This window comes from Rhopalosiphum maidis, chromosome 3, assembly GCF_003676215.2.
Source record: "Rhopalosiphum maidis isolate BTI-1 chromosome 3, ASM367621v3, whole genome shotgun sequence".
Lineage (NCBI taxonomy): Eukaryota > Metazoa > Arthropoda > Insecta > Hemiptera > Aphididae > Rhopalosiphum > Rhopalosiphum maidis.
Genome location: NC_040879.1, coordinates 32,060,411 through 32,083,337, shown reverse-complemented (window position 1 = coordinate 32,083,337; position 22,927 = coordinate 32,060,411). Strand labels below are relative to the sequence as shown.

The 22,927-nt window shown below is 24.8% G+C and overlaps 1 protein-coding gene across 2 annotated transcripts; it reads right to left on the bottom strand.

The window, feature by feature from the left end:
- Positions 1 to 15,237: 15,237 nt before the first annotated feature.
- Positions 15,238 to 17,418, bottom strand: LOC113558776 (ATP-dependent DNA helicase Q5-like). 2 transcript variants are annotated; one of them, XM_026964311.1, is made up of 6 exons: positions 17,163 to 17,418; positions 16,913 to 17,057; positions 16,014 to 16,138; positions 15,771 to 15,947; positions 15,519 to 15,695; positions 15,238 to 15,453 (listed from the first exon to the last, which is right to left on the bottom strand). In XM_026964311.1, exons 2-6 carry the CDS (start codon positions 17,055 to 17,057, stop codon positions 15,340 to 15,342), a joined length of 738 nt encoding a protein of 245 aa, XP_026820112.1. In that variant the 5' UTR covers positions 17,163 to 17,418; the 3' UTR covers positions 15,238 to 15,339. The 2 variants fall into 2 exon arrangements, with proteins under 2 accessions (XP_026820112.1, XP_026820111.1); XM_026964310.1 differs by having other exon boundaries at positions 16,913 to 17,416.
- Between the last annotated feature and the right edge of the window lie 5,509 nt (positions 17,419 to 22,927).

Sequence of the window (22,927 nt, the reverse complement as noted above, 5' to 3'; positions counted from 1 at the left end):
TTGTATATTGAATGCACTGTGCATTAGTGTGCAGATTTCTTATCATACTTTTTTCAACGACATATCATTTTTTAATGGTAAATGATCTATTGAACTTCTTAGATTATACTAATACATCTATTTATTTAGCTTATTCCAGGTTTTGTATAGTAGATTGATTGTCGCTTCTGCTATGCTTTCCACGACTTCTTATCCATTAATTTATCTGTTGAAGTGTTCTCCATCTTTTATTTTTAGAATCTTCAGGTATTCTATGACTTGATAATTTTGCAGCTGTTCTCTCTTTTTGTTTTGTTTTGATTTATTTATAAAAATTTCCGAGGAAAAAATGTTAAAAATCAAAAAAATATTTGAAGAGTATTGAAGTGGATTAAAAGAGTCTCCTATAACATTTATTTGGTTTGTCAAAAACTGTAACTGAGGCTATACTCAGAACACTTTTTTGCGGCGATGAGGGAGTACCCCCTACAGGTACTGCCTTGACTGTATTACACCTTATACATCATGAATATTATGTTTTATGGTTATTATGATAAGATAATTTAGACACAGATTATTATTACTATACAACATAATCAGTGCTGTAGCAACCAAATATTGTATCCTAGGTGAAATTTCAAAATACTCCCTATTGTATTTTAAATCATTATATTGATGTTAAACATTCGTCAGCACAAATTTTTAATTATTATGATTATCATTTAAATAAAAACTAAAAATTGTATATTGGACTGTGTAGATTTCTCATGAAACTTTTTTATACAACATATTATTTGTTTAATAAATATCGACCTTCCTAACGAAGAAAAACGTAACTCACTTTTTATCATTTCTCTATTTATTCCACAGATAATATACAGAAACAGTAGTTAGCTAACTGCCCAGGGACTGGAACCGTACCAAAAAGAACCGGTTTTGGAACCAGAACCCTACGAATATTGGGAAACGGAACCTTACTAGAACCGTTACTTTTTTACGATTAATTTTAGTTTTGTAATAGATTAAAATATAATATATTTAGTAATAAAAGTAACACAAATTTACATAGTATTTTATTTGTTCTTATTATAAAAATATAAAAATACTAATAGTGAAAATGATCCTGAGTGAAATAAAGAAGAATACTATGATAGCGATAAAGATCCAGAGTATATAAGCCCTTAGAAAGTGTAATTAAAGACTCTCTGTCACCAGCTTATGATAATTTATCAAATATTTTACCATTTACTGTAAGTTATACAATAGGTATATACATATTTTAACTTTAATCATAGCATAATTACATAATTGTTTTATGGTTTTGAATAGGGAAATAGCATACCTAAAAAAAAAACGAAAGCCAAATGCTATAAAATTTAATCTAACCATCTCAGTAACATAGAAATATATCCAGAAAATATTTTAAACCTTTACAAAATGGAGGAAATTCAAGTGTGTTAAAAATGGTTTTACAAACATTTTCCATTTCAGATAATGTAATAAGAAACATTTTCAAAAAATTAAATAATTCACCAATTTTACTTACAGACCAAAGAGGCAAACATACTGATCGTCCACTATCCATTAAAAACTATGTTAAAAGTTACATGTGAAAACACATTGAAAGTTTTCCTATAGTCGTATATAATTCCCGCTATATTAGATCTGAATCAACAACAAAATATCATGAGAATGGTCTTTTCATTTCTAAAATGCATGAACTGTATTTAGAGTGGAATAAAGAAAAACCTTTTACATCAACATCAATTATAATTAATTTATAAATGTAACACTTAGACAGTACACTGACATATTCAATAATGAATCCAATTTTTCATTTTTTTAAACCAAAAAAAGATCTTTTGCGATGAATGTGAGGCATATAAATCTGCTAGCTTAGAAGCAATAAATAAACTACAAGTTTCATATGATAAACAATTGTCTAATAAAATATTTACAAGACTGAAAAAAAATGTTGATAAAGAAAGGGCACTAAACGATCCTAAATATTGTGTTGCCGCCTTTGACTTACAATAGGTGAAGTCACTCCACAGAGTGAAGTAAGTATTTTTACTACAAAAGAAAATATGCTACTTACAATTTCACAATTTATGACATTGGTAATAAGCAAGGTTATTGTTATATGATGTGGATAGAAACTGAATGTAATAGAAAATAGAGTATCAAATTAAATAGGAACACAATAATTGTTAACATTTATTGAATTTTCTAGTTTCTACTCTGATATCTAACTGTTGCGGACAAAATAAGAATATATATATATATTATATATGGGAATATGCTGCTTTAATATACAAAGTTACCATCATTCATAGATTTGTTTGAGAAAGGTCACTCATAGAATGAAGGCGATAGTATGGACGCCACCATTAAATGTTCCAAAAAAGGGAAAATAATTCCTTTCATCCCATTTCGCCGAAAAGTCCAGGTTTTTACTCATCAGAGCTTGGGCAGAATATTAACAATATATAAAGTTATTAATATAGTATAAGTGACATTGTCGTGGAAACAATAAAATAGTAATAAAAACTTATATCTAAAAGATTACAAATGATACACATATAATAATGTATTTTAACTTATTTAGATACTGACATCATTAACCTAGCTGCAATTGGTATAAATGACTAAGAAAATGCCTCGATAATAATATTTCTTGATGTATGAGTAGAATAAGTAATCTCTAGCTTTTTTTATTCGATTTATTAGTTTTTTGATTATAATCCGGCTGTATCTGGGGCGAGTTCATGTCTCTCTTATTAAAGAATTTTTCCTATAAAAATTATTGATAACAATTAATTGATAAACATTTAATAACATGACAATATGTATGTATATGCTATATGGTGATAAAAAATCTATTACGGCGTTAGTACCAGGACCGGATTTATATAATAATGGGCCCTGAGATAAATAGTAATATATATATATAATTATAATGTTACGGTAAAAGTACGAGTACAGGTAAAACCTAGGATGCACAAAATAGTTTGGTCAACCCTCAAATGATTTTTGTTTTTTGTACTATATATATTAGCTACTATCTATTAGTACATAAAGTACATTAGACAACAGATAGGTACACGCATTTATATTATTATTAACTTTTATATACTGTATTGTATTTGTATATTATTATTACGAATTATTAAATTGCGATCGACTAGGAATTTTAATTATCTTTCTGACTTTAATATTGACACGAGTTCCCTACTTATAAGGCCGGATTAAGGGGAGCAAGGTCCTGGGGCCCATTGATTTTTTGAGTGCCCATCAGTATCTCCAATATATATTTTTTTAATGCATTTAAAATAGTCAAAAAAAAATATTTTAGTGGGTAATTAATAATAATTAAATAAAAATGTTTTTAATTTTATATCACGAAAAATTAATGAACGATTATAAATATTAAATTGATATTCTAATAGTTGAAAGCGTATAAGTACATATTAATAATTATTGATATTAGGTACCTATTCTTGATCTATTAGCATGAGGTAGGTACCCATAAATAATAATAAAATTATTTTACGAAAAATCATTGCAGGAAGTATTCCCAAATATTATAATTGCTCTTAGATTATATTTTACTATTCCAGTGGCCAATCGTTCGGTCGAAAGAACTTTTTCCAAGTTAACAAAAATAAAAAAAAAATTTATAGAACAAGCCAGACTCAAGAAAATTTAACGTCATTAATAATATTGTTTTTAAAAAATGATATTTTGCAATTAATTGATTTCAATGAAACTATACGATTTGCAAAAGAAAAAGAAAGGGAAAAAATTGTTATTATTTGTTATTTTGTTAGTAATAAATACGGCGTTTTTTTATATATTTATAATATGTGTATGTATAATATATTATTACATAATTATTAATTTATATAGCTTTTTTTTTTTTGTACACAATTATACAATTATGTAGGTACAGTCTTTAAAATGTAGTGATACAATTTTGTTGAAGTTAAAGTTTTAAGGGACCCCACTAAGTTTATAGTCCGAGGCCCAATCGATCCTTAATCCGGGCTTACCTACTTAAACTATCAATAAATTAGCCAAAAATACACTGAAGAATGTGCTGTAAATATAATTTAGTTTAAGATACGGAACATGTTAAAAATACTAATAGTAGATTGATATCCAGGCCTATTAAAAATATTTGTACGAACAGTTAGCAGTATTCGTTTTACAATTGTTGAGTATAATTTATTATTACGTTCCATACCTATCACTTAAAATACGGTTTACGAACTTTTAAATGGTTTTGTCACAGCGAAAAATTATAAAAACTCTTTATACATAAATTAAATACAATATTTAATAAATAATACTATATAATACACAAAACAATTTAAATGATATAATATACTGGACTGGATACAGTAAAATTTTGAATATGATTTTTTTTATAGGATAGTTTTTTGTTTAATAATGTATTTTTATTTTTTAATCTTTCAATGATTTTTCTGTGTTTATATATATATATATTGTTTAAATAGTTTTTTCTACTGTCATGAAGATGAAATCTTCCAAACATGAATCATTTAATGTACTTCTCAATCTTGTTAAAATATATTTAAGTAGTTAAAAAAAATCTTTCACAAAAAACCTATAAAATAATGAAGATAATTTAATAATATTTATAATTTAATGTGATAACCTTTAGGAAAATTATCTTACTTGTATCGTTACCAAAGTTATAAAAATTGTTTGCAAATGTTAAATTTATTATTATATGCATTACTACAAATATTATACTTCATAAGTACTTAGTAAATAACCACAGGCAGCACAGTTTTTGTAAGTCAATAGTTTTGTGCATTTATTATACATTTATATTTAAGTTGTGTGCCTTATATATATATATATAAATATAATATATACAATATAAATATGTAATATTTTAAGTTTGTTCAAATTATTACTTTTACATTCTGTTTGTACTACATATGAATTAAACTAGAATACCTTTTGAGAAGTCTTTTTCTTTAGCATAATATTAATTCCTAATCGTTAACACAATATCAATGTGAGTTTGGAACTGTCAATTTTTTCTACAGTTGTCAACAATGCATACTTATTAATAAACCTGGATGTGGTATTCTATTTAAATAGGTATAGGTACTTAACAACTATTATCACTTGACTGTGCAATAACCATTATATTGATCTTCTAGTGTAATACAATTTAAACATGTGAAGTATTCTTGTTTACACATTATAAATACCTTCAATATTATTTTTCTATTGAAAAGTATTATATAATCTTGAATTTGTTTACTGATATTTTGTTATGTTATATAGTTTATTTTATTTTTCTGTACCCAACATAATAATTTAATTGGAAAACGCCAAAACAGTTACTTTGTACGGTATATTATTTAAATTGTTTAACGAGGATACTCTGTATGATCAGGTAAAAAGGTACATTGTAGAATGCGGACACTGTACTGTTATAAACATTTAGTATATATTGTAAATATAAGTTATATACCTATGTAATAAGTATACATAATGTCAATTATTACAATATTAAAATTAAAAGTTAAATAAAAAGTCAATATTACAAATGTTAAAAAATATAGTATATTAACAAGTAAAAATAATCAGTTTTTTAATATATAATATAATAATATATTTTTAAAAGTTATTTTAAAAAGTAAATTAAAATTTAAAAATATGTATAGTATAAGTATAAATAAATATTTATATTGAAAAAAAAAATTGTTAAAAACTACATGTATAATATAGCCAATATAGGGAATTTAAAAAATTTGAAATTTATGATTTCTTTTATTTAGTACTAAGTACATACATTTAATAGTTTATTATTGTCACCTTTAGTTAGAACTGAATCTGAATTAGGAGAATACTATGTTATATAACTATATGAGTAAATCTAAGTTCACATCATAATACTTTACTAATAAGTAGTAAGCATTAATGATGAAGTGAATAGTGATGATGCTTTATTAAATAATAAATATAATATATTCTTTAATTTATTTTATTCAGTTTGTATTTAATTATAAAGTACCTATGTGATAAACCCTAAACTTTGTGAGTGGTTAGTAAAGTAAAGTCTTAGGTAATTAAAACTTAATTATCATTACATTTGTATAATTCAGCATTTTGATTTCTGTTTAAAATTTAGATTAAGAACAATATTAACATGAATGTTGGATAAAATATTTTTGCAACATTTTTTAAATTAAGCATCTTAAACATACAAATAATAATAATAATACATATTAATTATGTCCATCCTGTGTTTCTTAAGCAAAATGGTTAAATAGTAAAATAACTAATTTGTTTTAATAAAATTAAAATAGCATTAAAAAAAAAAAAAATCACAAGACTTATATTATCACTAATCTGTTGTATATGATTTATATATAATACTACAATCATTGTTATTACTGTCTCAGACAGTATGTCTGTCTTGTTTTGTCAGCAGAGTTGAGGAGTTGAGCTTTTCTTATAAAACATGCAAATACACATACAAGGAGGTCATACTTATTATATATAAGAAAAAGTATAACTTCCATACACATGTATTTGTCATGTTTTAATTAGCATGATTATGAACCATATTATATTGATTTACATTCTTTTGACACACTTTCACAACTGATCTATTGTGTTTTAACTTTTTATTGACAATCTCAAAAGAAATATATAATATTACAAGATTTGTTGTTATTGTCTGTCCTGTTTTGTCAGCAGAGTTGAACAGTTAAGCTTTTTATTATAAAACACACAAATGCACACACAAGGAAATCATACTTAATATTATATATAAAAAAAGTATGACGTCCATGTACATGAATTCATCATGTTCTAAATAGCAAAACTATAAACCATATTATATTAATATGATATCCTTTTGACATACTTTTATACATTATTTTATTTTTAAACTACATATATATATATAATAATAATAATAATAAAACATAACATAAAAACATTTTCAAATCATACATGGATATTATTTAGAAGTACTATAAAAAATAGTAGTATTATAATTATTACAATAAAAATAAATAATATTATATAACAGCCATAAAAAATATTGCAAACAAACATTTAGCTTTTTTATTTTTAATAAATTCTACTATTTTACCAAATTTTAAACATTGCATCATCTGATATCTAATGTTTAATTTTTTTATATACCCAACATCATAAGTTCAGTTGAATGTCACCAAAAATTATAATTTAATTCTAACTTACTAAGTATAATTGTTGCAAAATTTAGAATTTAGATGTTGGCACTGAATATATACATATAATTAAATAGACAAGTAAAATATTATAAATAAATATTAAAAGTATTAGACTGTATAAGTAAACCTATTACCTAAATTTGCATCATGCAGGTTAAATGTTAATGGGATATTTTTATGTTTCATTAAAACAGTGTAAATGGAATTAATATAATACAAATTTGTTTAAACAGCAATTATAGCTAAAATTATTACTACATTTGTTTAATATATATTGAATTTTAGTTTATTGTATTAATTCAGATAATAGAACAATGCTATAAATCTAAACATCTAAATTAATATTATTGTTACATTATGTTTTGATTTAAACATACCTACATATAATACAATATATAATTTAAATCTATACTGTCATTATAATAAAATGTTTTAACCTTATCAGACCCAGATTAAACTGAATAGAGATAGCAACACAGAAAAAAAAATGTCATAAGAATTTTATCAATACAGTAGAACCTTGTTTATGCAAACTGCAATTAGTGTATCCGAATGTTAAAACTCGTATCCATGGCCGGTTTATCGAATTTATCATAACTCTCGCTTTTGGTTAATTTTTAGTTAATATATATTATATATTTAAATGAATGTATGTGTGTGAATCATTAGTGGATTAACAAAATGCAATGGACTTATCTAAACAACGTCCTTGTGCTTAACTTCGATAATTTTGTCAAAAAAATATAATAAACATTATATGTTCTTATATATGTAATGTATTTCTAATAATATAATGTATGTAATCCTAATAAAATATTATTAATAATAAAGTATCTACATAATATAAAATATTTAACTGTTTAAAATTTTTTTTTTTTAATTTCCAATATCCAAACTTTTACGTATCCGAACTAGATGTGGTCTCAATTAGTTTGGATAATCGAAGTTCTACTGTATTAATTTTTTGTAATAATATTTTTTGGGGGTTTTTATTTTACATCAGCAAAAATATGATTGATGGGAAATTTTTAGATAAATTATCTATTTTGTGTAAAAATATGGTGTTATAAAGATAAAATTAATTACAGTAGATAAATAAAAAATTAAATATGTATGTTTCTACAAGATACATAGGATCTGATAGGGCTAATCAAATACTTCATCAAAACTCAGATTTGTTGTTTGTCTGTAGAGTTGAGCTTTTATAGAAATGGCAAATGCATACACATTGGAGTTATACTATAAAAACAAAACAGTATAACCCCCTCTGTATATGAAATTGCCACATTCTACATAGAGAATACAAATATTTTAAGCCATACTATATTAATATGACTTCCTCTTGACACGCTTTGATTAATTTTTTTCTTCTAAAACTAAATAATAATAATACTTGAAACATGGATATTATTCAGAAGTACTATGTAAACCTAGAAATATTACATTACAATTATAATTCAAGTTCATTTAATATAAGTATTATAGTAATACAATAAAATAAAAAACATATATATATATATACCAGTCATAAGAGTGTTTCAAACACATATTTAATTAAAAGTATTTAGTTTTAGTCTTTCTAATGAACTTCACAATTTTGCCAAAGTCTATAGCAAATAGGGTTTAATATTTATGTTACGAATCAAACAACAATCGTTTGTAACAAGGTATTATTAATTATTATATGCGTAAAAATATGAAGAATGTATATTAAGATTTCCAATATTTGAATGCAGAAATAATTCAATTTTTTCTGCTTAATCAGAAAACTATTTCAGCTCTATGAAAAATAAAATCTTATCCATATATAAACAAATTTTCAGTAACCACAATATTAGTTAAAATAAAACTAGTGAATATTTAACTAAAATACATTGTATATTAATAGAATATAGGTAACAAAGCATCATCAAAGTTGAAATATAATTTTTAACCAGGGCTAAAAATTAATATACTAAAAAGCTATAATATATACACGTGCTTGTACACTCAAGATTCCAAAATATGTATATTAGTTAAAAGATTATAATTAGTATACATAAAATATCATAACTATAAAAATACAAATATATATTGTCATGAAAAAATAAGTTAAATACGCTTTTAAAAAAATTAAAAATATATATATTTTTTTATTTGAATAATTTATGCAGAATAACTTTTTATACAAAAACCATCATATTCTAATATTTAATAAGAGCATTTTAGTAATGGAGTTCTTAGCTGGATTGCCGATAATTCTATATATTTTTTTTTACAACGAAATTTTTATAAAATTGAAATTATAACATAATTTATAAATATACAGATTATAAATAATGTATTGTCTTAAATTAACATTAATTTTGTCATTAAATTTGGAAATGTTTTACATATTGACATTTTTTTTTTTGTTTAATGATCGATGTATACATATTATTTGATTCCCGCCAAGGTTGTTGATTTTTACATGTATTTTATTTATTTTATTGTGGTATTAGAGGAATACATTTCACATAAACCTTTTATTAGAACCTGTTTATATAATTTTCCAAATTATTAAAATATTTTTTTAGTCCTCTTTGTTTTGGAAGAACTTCTTAAGTTAGTTAGAGTCATATTATAAGACATTTTTATGTACTTCTCTATTCTCCTGTCTGTTATTCTTTTAACATTAGGTATATAGTGTACTAATTTTATTTATTTTAATTATGTTATAACAATATCGCATACTACAAAGAAAAAGTAAAATACATATCAAATAATTATTATGGGTACATATAATAATACATTATATAAAATGAGATAAAAAAAAAAATTTGATAAAATCTTAATTTCTCCTCAATAAAATCATAAAAAAAAAAATATATTCATTTTTAATTAAATTATTGAACAATATTTTTTATACTGAAAGAAAGATAAATGTTTTAGTTAGTTAAAAAACAAACATAAATTATAGCTCTAAATACATTCTTATTGATTTGTTTGTTTAATGTTAGTTTAATATGTTAAAATTTATTTTAAAATGCACCATTCAATACTTATTTTTTAAATAAACTGGATGGTTCCGGAGAAATACTTTCAAAGTATAATAAAGATTTAATACAGTTAAAAAACAATTATAAAATATTTACATAATAATTAATTTTAGAAATAAATTTAATAATTTTTATGTATCCCTTGACATAGAAATATTTAGATATATATATTAAACTTTTATTATTAGTTTGCAATTATAATATTAATACTAAACATGTTGGTAGCTTTATAATTTATTTTTTAACAAGGATTTATAGTTATAACTTATAACTAATATTTTGAATAGGCTAAATTTGTATAGTATATTGAATAAATATGCATTAAAACCAATAATATGACACAATTATGCTAAAAAATGCAGAAAAATACAACAAAAAAAGTTTTAGCCTTGAAGCACCTGTTACATACAACAAATTATGTACATAAAAGCATTGTTTAAGACTAACCAAGATAAATGCACTTTGCATTGAAATTTGGGCCCTAATTATAAGTTAATAAGTAAATGTGAATATTCTTTTCAACAATATTACGGACCACAGTCCAACAAAAATTGTTTGCACTCTCTTATATAACACCTATCGCCCTAGCACCAAGCCATCGATACTGGTTTCACTATTGCAGGGTGTTGTATAAGAATGCACATAATTGGCACATTTGTTTGCTGCATAGAGTAAATAAATAATTAATATATGTTTATTTTTTTTTTATATTGAAATAATACAAATGATTAACAAAATATTAAAAATACATAAAATAATAAATCTAAAATATATTTATTGTGTAAAAATGAAAGAAAAAAGAGTTTCTTTTTCAGCAAAAATCTCGGGGTCATCAAAAATACTTTGAAAAAATATATTCATCTAGTTCAACAGTAGTAACATAATTATATATTATAATTTTATTAATTTACTTTTATACAATTTCAATATAATTTATAAATTATAAAACTAAAATGTTTGATGGATTTAAATACCTAGGTTTTAGTCCATAAAGTCATAACATACAATTTGAAGACTTATGATCATAGTTTTTTTATTTTCAATATTATAGTTTTAAAAATATTCTTTATGAACACTTCTTTTTAAGGAGTTTGTTATACAAAATTTCAATGAAATATTGAAAAAAAATAAAAATAAAAATAATCAATATTGTATCATATATTTAAATACTAATTCAAAGTAACTTACAAGTGGTTCTGTGTCAAAACTTATACTGTTTATAGCCACATTAATAAATAATATAAGAAAAAAAACGATTTTGCAAGTTTAAAATTACCCAATGTGACATCTCCAGAAATAATGGATACATCATAATTATGTTTGCTTTTAAAAGACTCTCAGGGACAAGGACTACAAACATTTTATATTTTGATTTTATTTAATATTTCTTTAAAAAAAGTTAAAAATTGAATCCTGTGTATGATTTACCAATTCATGAGCCCAGTATAATTTACAATTTTGGGCCATGAATGTCCATTTCTATTTTATTCAATGCCAAAATAAAATTTATGAATAATTTATTTTTAATGTAATTAGCTGCTTATAAATGAGTAGTTAGATCATAGAATAACATTTTATTGTCAAAAATATGATTGTTTAATATACAAGAGTATTTTACACTTTAAATGTGTCTAATTAATGTTTAATATTTATTCAAGTAAATATAGAAATTAAAAAGCAAAATTTTTTTTAATAAAATTTAGTATTTTGATTATTAGTTATTACACTTATATATCAAACTAAATGTTTAAATCAAATTTGATTTCAGTTTAAAGTCCGCCATTTTCAGAACATACTTTATTAGCCACAAAAATATCCAAGTAAAATCTATATCTATTTTTTTATTTTCTCAAAGTATCATCAAAAGGAATACAAATAATTTGATATTTTGTTAGATTTGCATAAATATGGCACTATTAGCATCGTATTTTTTAATATTTTTTTTAAATATTAAGAATATTTATGTATTATTTTAAGGACACAAACCTGCGAGCCACATGTTTGATAACACTGGCACTTATATTTACAATTAATTATTTATTATTTACAATTCATAAAAAAAAAACAAAATCATGATATCTCCTTTTTTTACAAAATATCCTAATTATTAAATTCTTACGGGACACTCTGTATACTGATTGTATTGCTATATTCATAGTTTAGACACCAAATTTATATAGAATACAGAAGATAAAATTTTCAGTATCTTAGCGTTTTAATTTTTTCATATCATTACATACAAAACAAGTTATTTGTGTTAGAAAAACATAATAACTATGAATTTATAAACAATAAACTTAATTTAGAAATTTTTTTAGTATTAATAAATCATAAACGCTATATAACATAAAATACTCTCTTATGTATTATGTATAAATTTGGTTTTGAACCATGATTTCAGCTTGAGTGATTATTTTTCGGACAAAATAGTTTTTAAAACCGTTTATGACTAATTAGTGTTCTCTTATTAGTAATGATATGTAGGCATTAATGTTAAAGATTTATCAAGTTAGCAATCGTTAAAAATAAGTAAATAAGTAACAATAAAATAAAATGAATCTCTTATATACGAAATAATTTTTTGAAATCCAGAATAAATAAATATAATTTAGGATGAAGTGATTAATGTAATAATGGATGTTAAAATTTAGATTAATCTTGAAAATTAAACTTTTATTATAAACAAATTAAAAAAACTTACCAACTCCAAAACTGAAGAAAATTAAGAATCAAATTACAAACAAAATGATTTTGTTCCATGACTACTTGATAAAGACAATGGGCTTAGTTAGGTACTGCATAAAATGCAATGGATCCATCCATCAACAGATATTGAAAAAAATTCCTATCTCCACTTTGATATACTTATATACAGCCGTTAATCATCAATTTGCAGAATAATATTATTAACTAACTCATATAAACGTATTAATATATCATACAGAACTTTGGAAATACAACATGAAAAACAGTTTTAATAGAGAATAGATTTTTGAAATACATATTATTATTATATCAACCAGATATTCAGATAAAAGACATTTTTACAAAAATGTTTGCTTATAATTGATAAAGATAATAAAGACTTCTATCCATGATTGTATAATATGAAAAAATACTTCGTAAAATCTATAATCAGTTTTTATAAGATAATATTCACCATATATTTTATGTCACAGACTTCCATACCAGTATGGTATACCAATATGAGACCAACTCGCCAAAGCAATTGTGTAACTTTTACTTTAACTTTTTTAGAAACTAAAAATCAATACACGTTTATCTATGCCGTAGGATTTTGTAAATATTTTGGTAACCATGATTGCAGAGTCGCTGACGCTTCCGAATAGGACATTGCGCAATCTGTGTATCAAGTATCTGCAATTGCCGTAGTCTAGCGCGCTCAGGATCAGCTCCGGCAGCACCCGCACTATGGATACACTTACCGCTGTCTATTGGCGAAAATATTTATTTAGTTGTAATAATATCAATATTGTGATATTATTTAGGATAGCTATTAGCTACGTAGCTATAATACTTCTTTATTCAAAATGAAATCAGTATAGATACCGGGCAGCTGTATTATTACTTAATTATTTTCGTTTTGGAATATAAACGAGTATACTAGTATAGTTGCTAGTTTGTTAATTATCAGTTTATTTAATTTATTATTATTATGCAAATAATTAATGTAAATACATAGATCAGGTAAGCATTAAAATAGATTAAATTATTAATATATTCTGAGTATTAACCATAGTCATATACTTGTTGTAATGTATATCTGTAATGAAATTAGAATTCCTTTTTTTAAAAAATTTGTTTTGGTTTTTACATAACCCATGTAAATGGTAACAAACTAATAGAGGCAACTTAATTGAAAATAAAAAGTAGAAGAATGGGTAGAATTAATAAATATACATACGCATTTATAAATGTATATTTATAATAATAAAAATAATAAAATATTGTGGGTACTTAATAATTTGATCATACAGGTCATACAGTGTTTCCCTGTATTATAATACATTATTACATTAATTCATGAGCAATGAGCAAAATATGATTTGCCCTGTAAAAATATTTAATATCTAGTGTATTTTTATCTCTATATGAAAAAAAGGTAAAATAACAATAATATAAACTAAGTATTTTATTTTATTGATAATTTATTAAAATTCAGGATTTGAAATAACTTATAATTAAACATTATTATTGTGCTTTATACTATTTTATCAAGTACTTTAACTAAATTATTTTAAAACAGTAAAATGGATCGGATTGTAAAATTATCTTAGTTATATTTTTTTGTTTTAATTTTGTTGCCTGTCAAGAACTGTGGACTCGGCTAATCATAAAGTAAACTGTAAAACTTAAATAATCCATAAGGTGTGAAATTAAATAATATAAAGCACAAACAAATCATTACACAATTTTGATTAATATATTATATAGTATTCATTAAATACACTGTACTATACTACTACTTTACTAAAAGTGTTCTATTTTATAAGTTATCATTGATTGTTTATAATTTAATACATAGTGTATTATACTATGTGTAATCAATAAAGTAATTAATAATAATATGTTAATTGCAGTTTTATCTGTATATTAGATTAGCAAATAGAATATTCAATTTTAAGTATGATTGGATTCTATATAAACCCAAAAAATGGTTTAGTTGAACAGTATTTATTTTATTTATAATTGTTATCCCATTTAAAAGTAATAAGCACTTAAATAAAAAAAATACAATAATATTTAGTTTTGTTGGGTATAGAACAGACCAGCCTATTTACAAATACAATAATCTTTAAATTATTTCACACAAATTCACAAAATAAAAGAAAATATATATGTAAATATAATACAAATAAATGATACATTTGTTAAATTTATGTAAGATATTTTGATTAAAATGTATTGATTTTATTTGGATGTTAAAAAACAATATATAACCATATATTTAATTAAGTTTTCTCCACAAAAATTAAAAATATTGACTTAAAAACTGAAATAGCTTTATACGTGGTAAAAATTATTAATTATTACTTCTTATCATTTTGAATTAACATTTTACGTATAGTTGATTAACGGTCGAGGCATACATCATCTTTAAAGAAGCCATAGCATGATATTGAATCTTTAGGCAAATCAGGTCTATGAGTATGAAGGCACAATGTGGTCTTGATGCGATTAATAACCTAATTAATAAACAACATAAAATATTTAAAATTCTTAAAACCTAAATAAATTCTTCAATACTTACTTCAGTACTGCCATCTGCTGTTGTAACAATCCAGGGAACGCTTTGAAATGTTTTTCTAAGTTTTCTTAATCCATTATATTCCTTGGATTGACCTAATGACCAATAATTTTCATGATATGCCTCATCTACCACAATGAATCCCAATTCATTATTTAAAACAAGATACTGCATTAAATGCTGTAAAAAAATCATTTATAAATTCATTATAAAATGTTAGAAGGAACCATGGATGATTCAATAAAATTGACTAACCATTAAAAAAAAGCTTGATGCCAATTCTAGTGTCATATAAAGCACTGTATTTTTCGAACTTAACATATTACAAAATTTGTATATATTATTAAATATACGTGACCATTGATCTGCCGTGGTTTTTGAACTCAATACTTCTACATAATTATTTTTGTTTTTCAACCGTTCGATTTGCACCTACGGGAATACAATTTTATTAAATATTTGTAAAATTCATTTTTAATAGAAAAAAAAATCCATTACTTTAATCCGTGACGTGAGGGCAACAAAAACGATGGATACCTTCTGTATGGAGACAATTACAGGGAGTTGAAAACACATCGTTCTTCCATATCCCTTCGGCAACGACACAATCACGTCGGAATCTCCTTTAAAATATAACGTTGTTTTAAATTATATATACATTAACATAACACACGATTATGTACTTATCAGTTATCATGGGTAACGGTAAACATAGAAATTTGTTTGCAAAAAACCACGATACTAATAATAATATTAGTATCTATCAAGCTAATTTTTTTTTCCTTTTTATACATTTTGAACTTTTTTTGTTGTTGTTATTACATTTTAATTTAATTAATTATTGAGTATGAAACTTAGTATGAATCTTTCCATTAGTAGTGGCTCTTTTTAATTGTCATATTTAAGCAATTGGTATATTGAGATATTTTTTAACACCTTGTTTTATATTACAAACAACTTTTTTAGCTACCAAATACACAAATTGGTTTCATGACTACGCATGGTTCAGATTTAATAATGAGTAAGACTCATAATTTATAAATTATTACTTATTAAAAAATACACCTCTACTTAGACACTGTTTATTAGTAACACATAGTGATAATGATAACTTAATTCATATTTCTTTAATGTAATATTAAAGAAACATGACAAAATAAAGGTACAAATATACAATAATATTATCTAAGTATATTTTGTAATAGGTACCTAGAAATAAAAATGTTTAATATACAGGTATTTATGACATAGAAAAAAGTCTCGGAGATCAATTTATTGTTTGTGTTTTAAGTCATCGCAGAACTTATAGTTCATAATAATATTAACATAAGGGAATTAATCGACATGCCTAAAACTAAAAAATACAACCCAAATCTAACGGAATATGTTGCACTTACTCTTCATAATTTCGATTATCGCTTCTCTCTGCGTTATGTTCTTGAAACACCTGTAGCGAAAAAATTCGTACATCATGGAGTTGAGCACAGACTCTTCCGGGCTACCAATTGGAATACTGTCGAAAAATTGTAGAATATCTCCCATCTTAAAATCAAAATGTATTGTACCAAAACACAGTAGAAATTCGCGATTTGTAAAAACGATCAATGAAACAACGGTTTATAATAGGTGATAGTATGTGTAACGTACTGAAATTCAAATACCAAACGATAACGATGATAACAGCGGATTTGTGAATTTCAATATATTATTATGATAATATATTGTGCCTATAGCGTACACAATGGTATCGGTTTAGTCTCTGGAACACGAGTTACGACTATCGGCCGGGTGTGTACGTGAATCACTGTGTGCCGTGAAGCCAATGCAGTATCGCTGTTGGATGGCTGACGGCAATCGTCTTCCCACTCCACTGTGCCATCCAGCGGTATAGTAATAGTAGAGTAGGGGCAACCGTATAACCGGTATTTCATTAACACTCGTCTTCGTTCGAATTTGCCCGAACGTGTTGTCTCCGCGTACGTGAAGTTGGCACTACACTCATAGCATATAATATTACTTTCAAGTTTAAATATTAAATGTCTCTAACAGGTTTAAGCGTATAACCATAAGGTAGTGAGAACTTGTTACACACGAGTTAGATAGGTACCTACATTGGGGCTAAGCAATATGAAAACAGTTCGGTTCCCATGTAGTGATTTACAAAGAAAAAATAAGGTACCTACCTAGTTGAAATCACGAGGTGTCAATTTCTCAACAGCACCATATCAAAGTTGAAAGTTTCTTAAAATGGTTTTGGAGCACTATTTTGACATTTGTTAATTAGACGTTATTAGGTTTTACACGATTACTACTGAGTTATCCGACAAGAGTAACCCAATTAATTCACGTGGTGCCAACTTAACATGTAAATCGTGGTATAGACTAACATAGACTATGTACGCGAAACTATAGAATAAATATATATCTATACTACGAGGTATATACTACAGCACAACCCATATCATTATGATTTTAGTTACAGCTTTATTTTTTACGTATATTAAATTGTGACATACATTTTTTTTATTATATCTGATTGTCAAAAATACTTGGGGCGTACCCAGTGTTGAATTTAGATATTTTTTAGGGGAGAAAGGTATTGTGAATTATATTATTATTTTCGTTATCTTATAAATTCTATAAACTTTTGATAAAGTCAGTAAATGGGTACCTATTATGTTATTAAAACATTTAAAACATTGATAATTATATTTCATTTAACACGACTAAATAAGTTCAAAGGGGGTAATTGCAATTTCGGGGGGGGGGGTCATTTCCCCTACTCTCTTGAAGTATACATGGATTCAACACTAGGTGTATCTTATTACTACTTCTCATTCTTTTATACAAATAATAATGTGATGTATACCTAGTTAACGACAAAAAATGAAAATGGGACGCCACAAGTACGTAACTTACAGTCAAACCCATACATAAACGATATTAAGAATACTTTGAGAGGAAGTTAAGGCTCTCCCTTAGGCCTTAAGATTATTATTACCTATATGTAAAAATAATATCTCGCTAATCACATTATTATTTATTAAATACATAGAATATTATTTAGTAGGTTGTTAGATTATTTATTTATTTTTATAAGTAGAAGTATCTATTGAAAATATTCCATATGCTTCCAGTTCCAGGAAACACATTTTGTTACTGGGCTATTGTGCCTTCCTTTTGTTACAAAAAGAGGGTCAAACCCTTGGTCGTCACGTTTTTATACGATATTATACTTAAACATATTATATAGATACACAGGTGTGCTTCAAACAAAATCAGTATATTGGGAACAGTACCGTAGCTAACCTTTATTGTGCATTTGGTAAGACACAAACATTTTCATCATTGTGTTACCACTGAGCACGTTATAAGAATATTGTAATTCGTATCTCAGTATCATCACTATTATCGATACTTATTTAATAATCCTTTATATGGTTTAAATAATCTAAATATTAAATTCTTGTTTTTACAAATTTACGACAATTATTATTTTGGGTCTTCTGTAAATATTATATTACAATTTTATTTATGAACTTATATGAATCTAAGTATAAATGCTTTATTGTTGGTTGATTTAGCACACTTAACATTTCTGCATCATAAGCATTGTTAAAATTTTGCCATAACTCAAAAGCAAATTGTACATAAAAATATTTCTATTATATACTTGTAAGAATAAAAAACTTCATTACTTTTAAAATATAATTATGCAAATATTATTGGTCTATAAAACGATTCCATAATATGAAGTACTTATTATTATTATTCATTTGAGAATTAATTTACTAGCTCTACTATATAGCCGCTATTTAGCATTTATATATTTTTTAATGTGTGTAGATAAACCACCAAATTAGACTAAACAAATAATTATTTTTTCTTATAAGTAAATTAATAAATTGATAATTCATCTATATCTAAATTTTTATAATATTATTATGATTAGCTATCAAATCATCATTGAATATTAAAATGTATATAATCAAATAATATTTTTCCTGTATTAATCATATGTAACAAATAATTATCGATCAATATTATTTATTATTTAGTAGTGATTATAGTGTTATATGTGTGATATGAATGTATGATTATCCTAATTGTGTTTTGCGAATTTTAAATACCCAATTATTTTATTAACGTTTTTAATCATTATAGTGTCATACTTAAATCTATGCTAATTATTTCTGTTAAATTTCACTCAATAATTCCATTATTATATGAAATGTGTTATGACTGGTAGCCGCGCGTATTAATTATTACATTTTTATGCTCAACCCATAGGCGTTCTGTTAGGTATAAAATTTAATTTTAATCGTTTTACTTTTCCGACATTAAAATATGTGTATACTTGTATATTTTAGTTGGACATTGGTACATATATATACATAATCATTTTATATAATTTATTATTGGCGTAATTACGGGGATAAGGGTATAAGGGTGTATAAGGGTGCATTTTTCATCTTCAATAATTATATTTATTTAACAGATAACATGTGCAAATATTTATAACCCGGTGCTGAAATTTAGTGAATATTTTTATTATATTATTTATTGTATTACTGTTTTATTATTTATACCTTATTTCAAAAAGTCTTGAGAAGTGTTTTTTGATAACCAAATATTAACACCAGGCACAAATAAAGTATAAGGTATATAAGCAGGCAGGAATGTTCACCGGTAACACACGATTCTGTATGTTTTACTTTTCTGGGAATACACAAATAATGGGCAGTCAAAATGACCATAAAAACAACACAATGGTGTACGATTTCCTGTACAATTTTGCCATTTTAATAATAATATACTTTATCATTTGTTAATCTTTTTGATTTTTCTAAAAAGTTCTTCAGAATTGATATAACTAAATAAATAGGCAAATAAATGGAACTGAGCATTATACGTTTCTACCCTAAACGATAATTAAATATCATATTGAAACTCGTATGATATACTTAGCATAATATAGTAAATAATTACCTATCTTATATATTATAGTTGTATCACCGTTGAATGCTATATAAATGTTTCTATTATAGCCTATAGGTAATACGTAGCGATGCGTACCAAGTAATAAGTTAAGTGTTTATAAAATATAATGTATAAAGGACACTCAAATCGAAACTCAAATCAATATTTTAACCTCAGATATAATACATTTGGCAAAACAATGTATACAATTTTTGTCTAACTTAAAGATATACGATGATTTATGCAATGTTAAATGCTATATTACTAAGTCAAATACGTAAACCTGGCAATATTGTACAAAAATCTTAAGTAAAACATGTATGGAATTGTATGCCTTAAAATGTACGGCCTTTAATAGCAAACGGAATCATGTTGTACCCATGTTCATGCCTATTGAAAACGTGACACTTGTTAGCATCTATACACTATATATAACTATCTATACACTAATATATACGTTACGGTTTTCGTTTTGGCGTTTATTTTGTTTCCTCCCTCATGATTCTGCCCGCAGTGGGACACAGGACTCGTTTATAATGGATGAAAAAGAACATACCACACAATGATAAAAACATTATCTACCATCGTTTAACAATGACATTCTATTGCGTCGTTGTAGGGGACACGGGCGACCGAGGGTTGGCCAACTATATAATACTACGTGTGTTTGTGGGTTGACTACGCGTGCGTGAAAATCGGCGGCGGCGGTGGTTCCTATGGGCGACCGTTGCTGAGGTGGTATAGAGATCTACTGGCGACAGCCTGCAGCTGTAAACAATAAATTATTGACATTATTATTATTATTATTATTTAAAGGGTATGAAATGTAATGGGGGTGGAATCATGTGGCACTTATCTTCACAAAAAGGATACCTTATTATTTTTTTTTTCGTAATTCGTTATAATATCAAGGACTTTATGATACACAACATTATGTACTTATTATATTATATACACGGATAGTTATTAATTATGTACTGAATTTTTAAAATCCAGTAAGTACCTATACTGAATATGGAGGTATATTATATCAAATATACCAGATCATTTTTATTGTTAATTATTTGACATTTGGCACTGGCAATCATTAAAAATGTTTGATTCTGAATAATCCATATTATAGTTTATCGTAGAATAATCGATAATTGGATCAAATTTAAATGATTGAATACTAAATAATTTTAAAAATGTTTTAAATAGATTCATTTATTTTTTATTTTTATTTTTTGGTTTATCTAATAAAATAAAAATAAGAAAAAGTAATTTTATATAATGATGTACGCATTACCCGACACATACAACACACATAATATTGAATTTAAAATTTTAGATTTATACGAATTGATACTCATTTAGGTAAATTTTTTATTGCCTACACGGTCAAATTTATATCTTAACAAATTCTTTGTGAACTAATTTAACGGATGGGTTGGTTTCTAATACGTCTAGTCATCTTTATCATTTTATAAGATTGCAGACTATTGAGTTGATATGTAATTTAGTGGGCTAACTTCTAAATAATAGATCCTATAATACCACAAAAGTTAATACTGAAAAACTAACTCATAAAAAGATACACAATTAGATTAGTTTAAACTTATGAAAATATTTTTCTCTGCCATGTTTAGGTGCTTAATAAAATTCCAGCTGATGGGTAAAAAAAATAATACATATAATGCCTAATTTAATATTTTATAATAAATCTTTATAAGTTATAACAATGCTTGTTGAAACAGATATGATTAAGTTCCTGTAGAATATTATAATATTAACAATAATTATTATTACAGTGATAATTGTCTATTTGTAGAGACGATAATATAATGTAGCGTGATCAATGTGAGGGCTAAGAACTATAAATGATCTGAGAAAATTATAAATATAATGACAAATAACAGAGACGTAGAGGATGACATATTATTTTATTACACTTTTACAATAAATTGAGATTTTTTTAAATTATTATCGTGACCTGTGGGCTGTGACATCGTAGTTTATATACCTACCGGCTACCATTAAGCCTTACAACGTTTAATAATAATTGCAAGTTTTTTTGTAGGAATAAATATATTTATAGTACCCCAATAAAAAAAATGTATTATTTTAAATTACTATAAGAACTGTAATAAGTAATAACTATAAAATAACTTATAATAAAGTACATTCCTACTTAACTTTAAAGACCATGCATTGTTTACAAGAAAAATTAAATATATAAAAATAATTATCATCGATTTTAAATAGGTATAAAGTATAACTAATTGTACTAATTTTAGACATATTTATAAATATTATATTAAGTATATATTATATAGAATTTAATATGGTATAAGAATATCGTATAAATGTAAAATCGACTGCTTTAGAACTATCTTTCTACTTTGGAGTCGAATATTTGTAGATTAATTAACTTAAAGATTGAAATTCTGTTT

What these genes read in the sequence shown, in the direction of transcription:
- LOC113558776 (XM_026964311.1), bottom strand. Translation starts at nt 17,057, where the DNA reads ATGGGAGATATTCTACAATTTTTCGACAGTATTCCAATTGGTAGCCCG. An exon ending in GATAATCGAAATTATGAAGA is followed by an intron (nt 16,139 to 16,912) that starts GTAAGTGCAACA and finishes TATATTTTAAAG; the next exon opens with GAGATTCCGACGTGATTGTG. An exon ending in CCCTCACGTCACGGATTAAA is followed by an intron (nt 15,948 to 16,013) that starts GTAATGGATTTT and finishes GTATTCCCGTAG; the next exon opens with GTGCAAATCGAACGGTTGAA.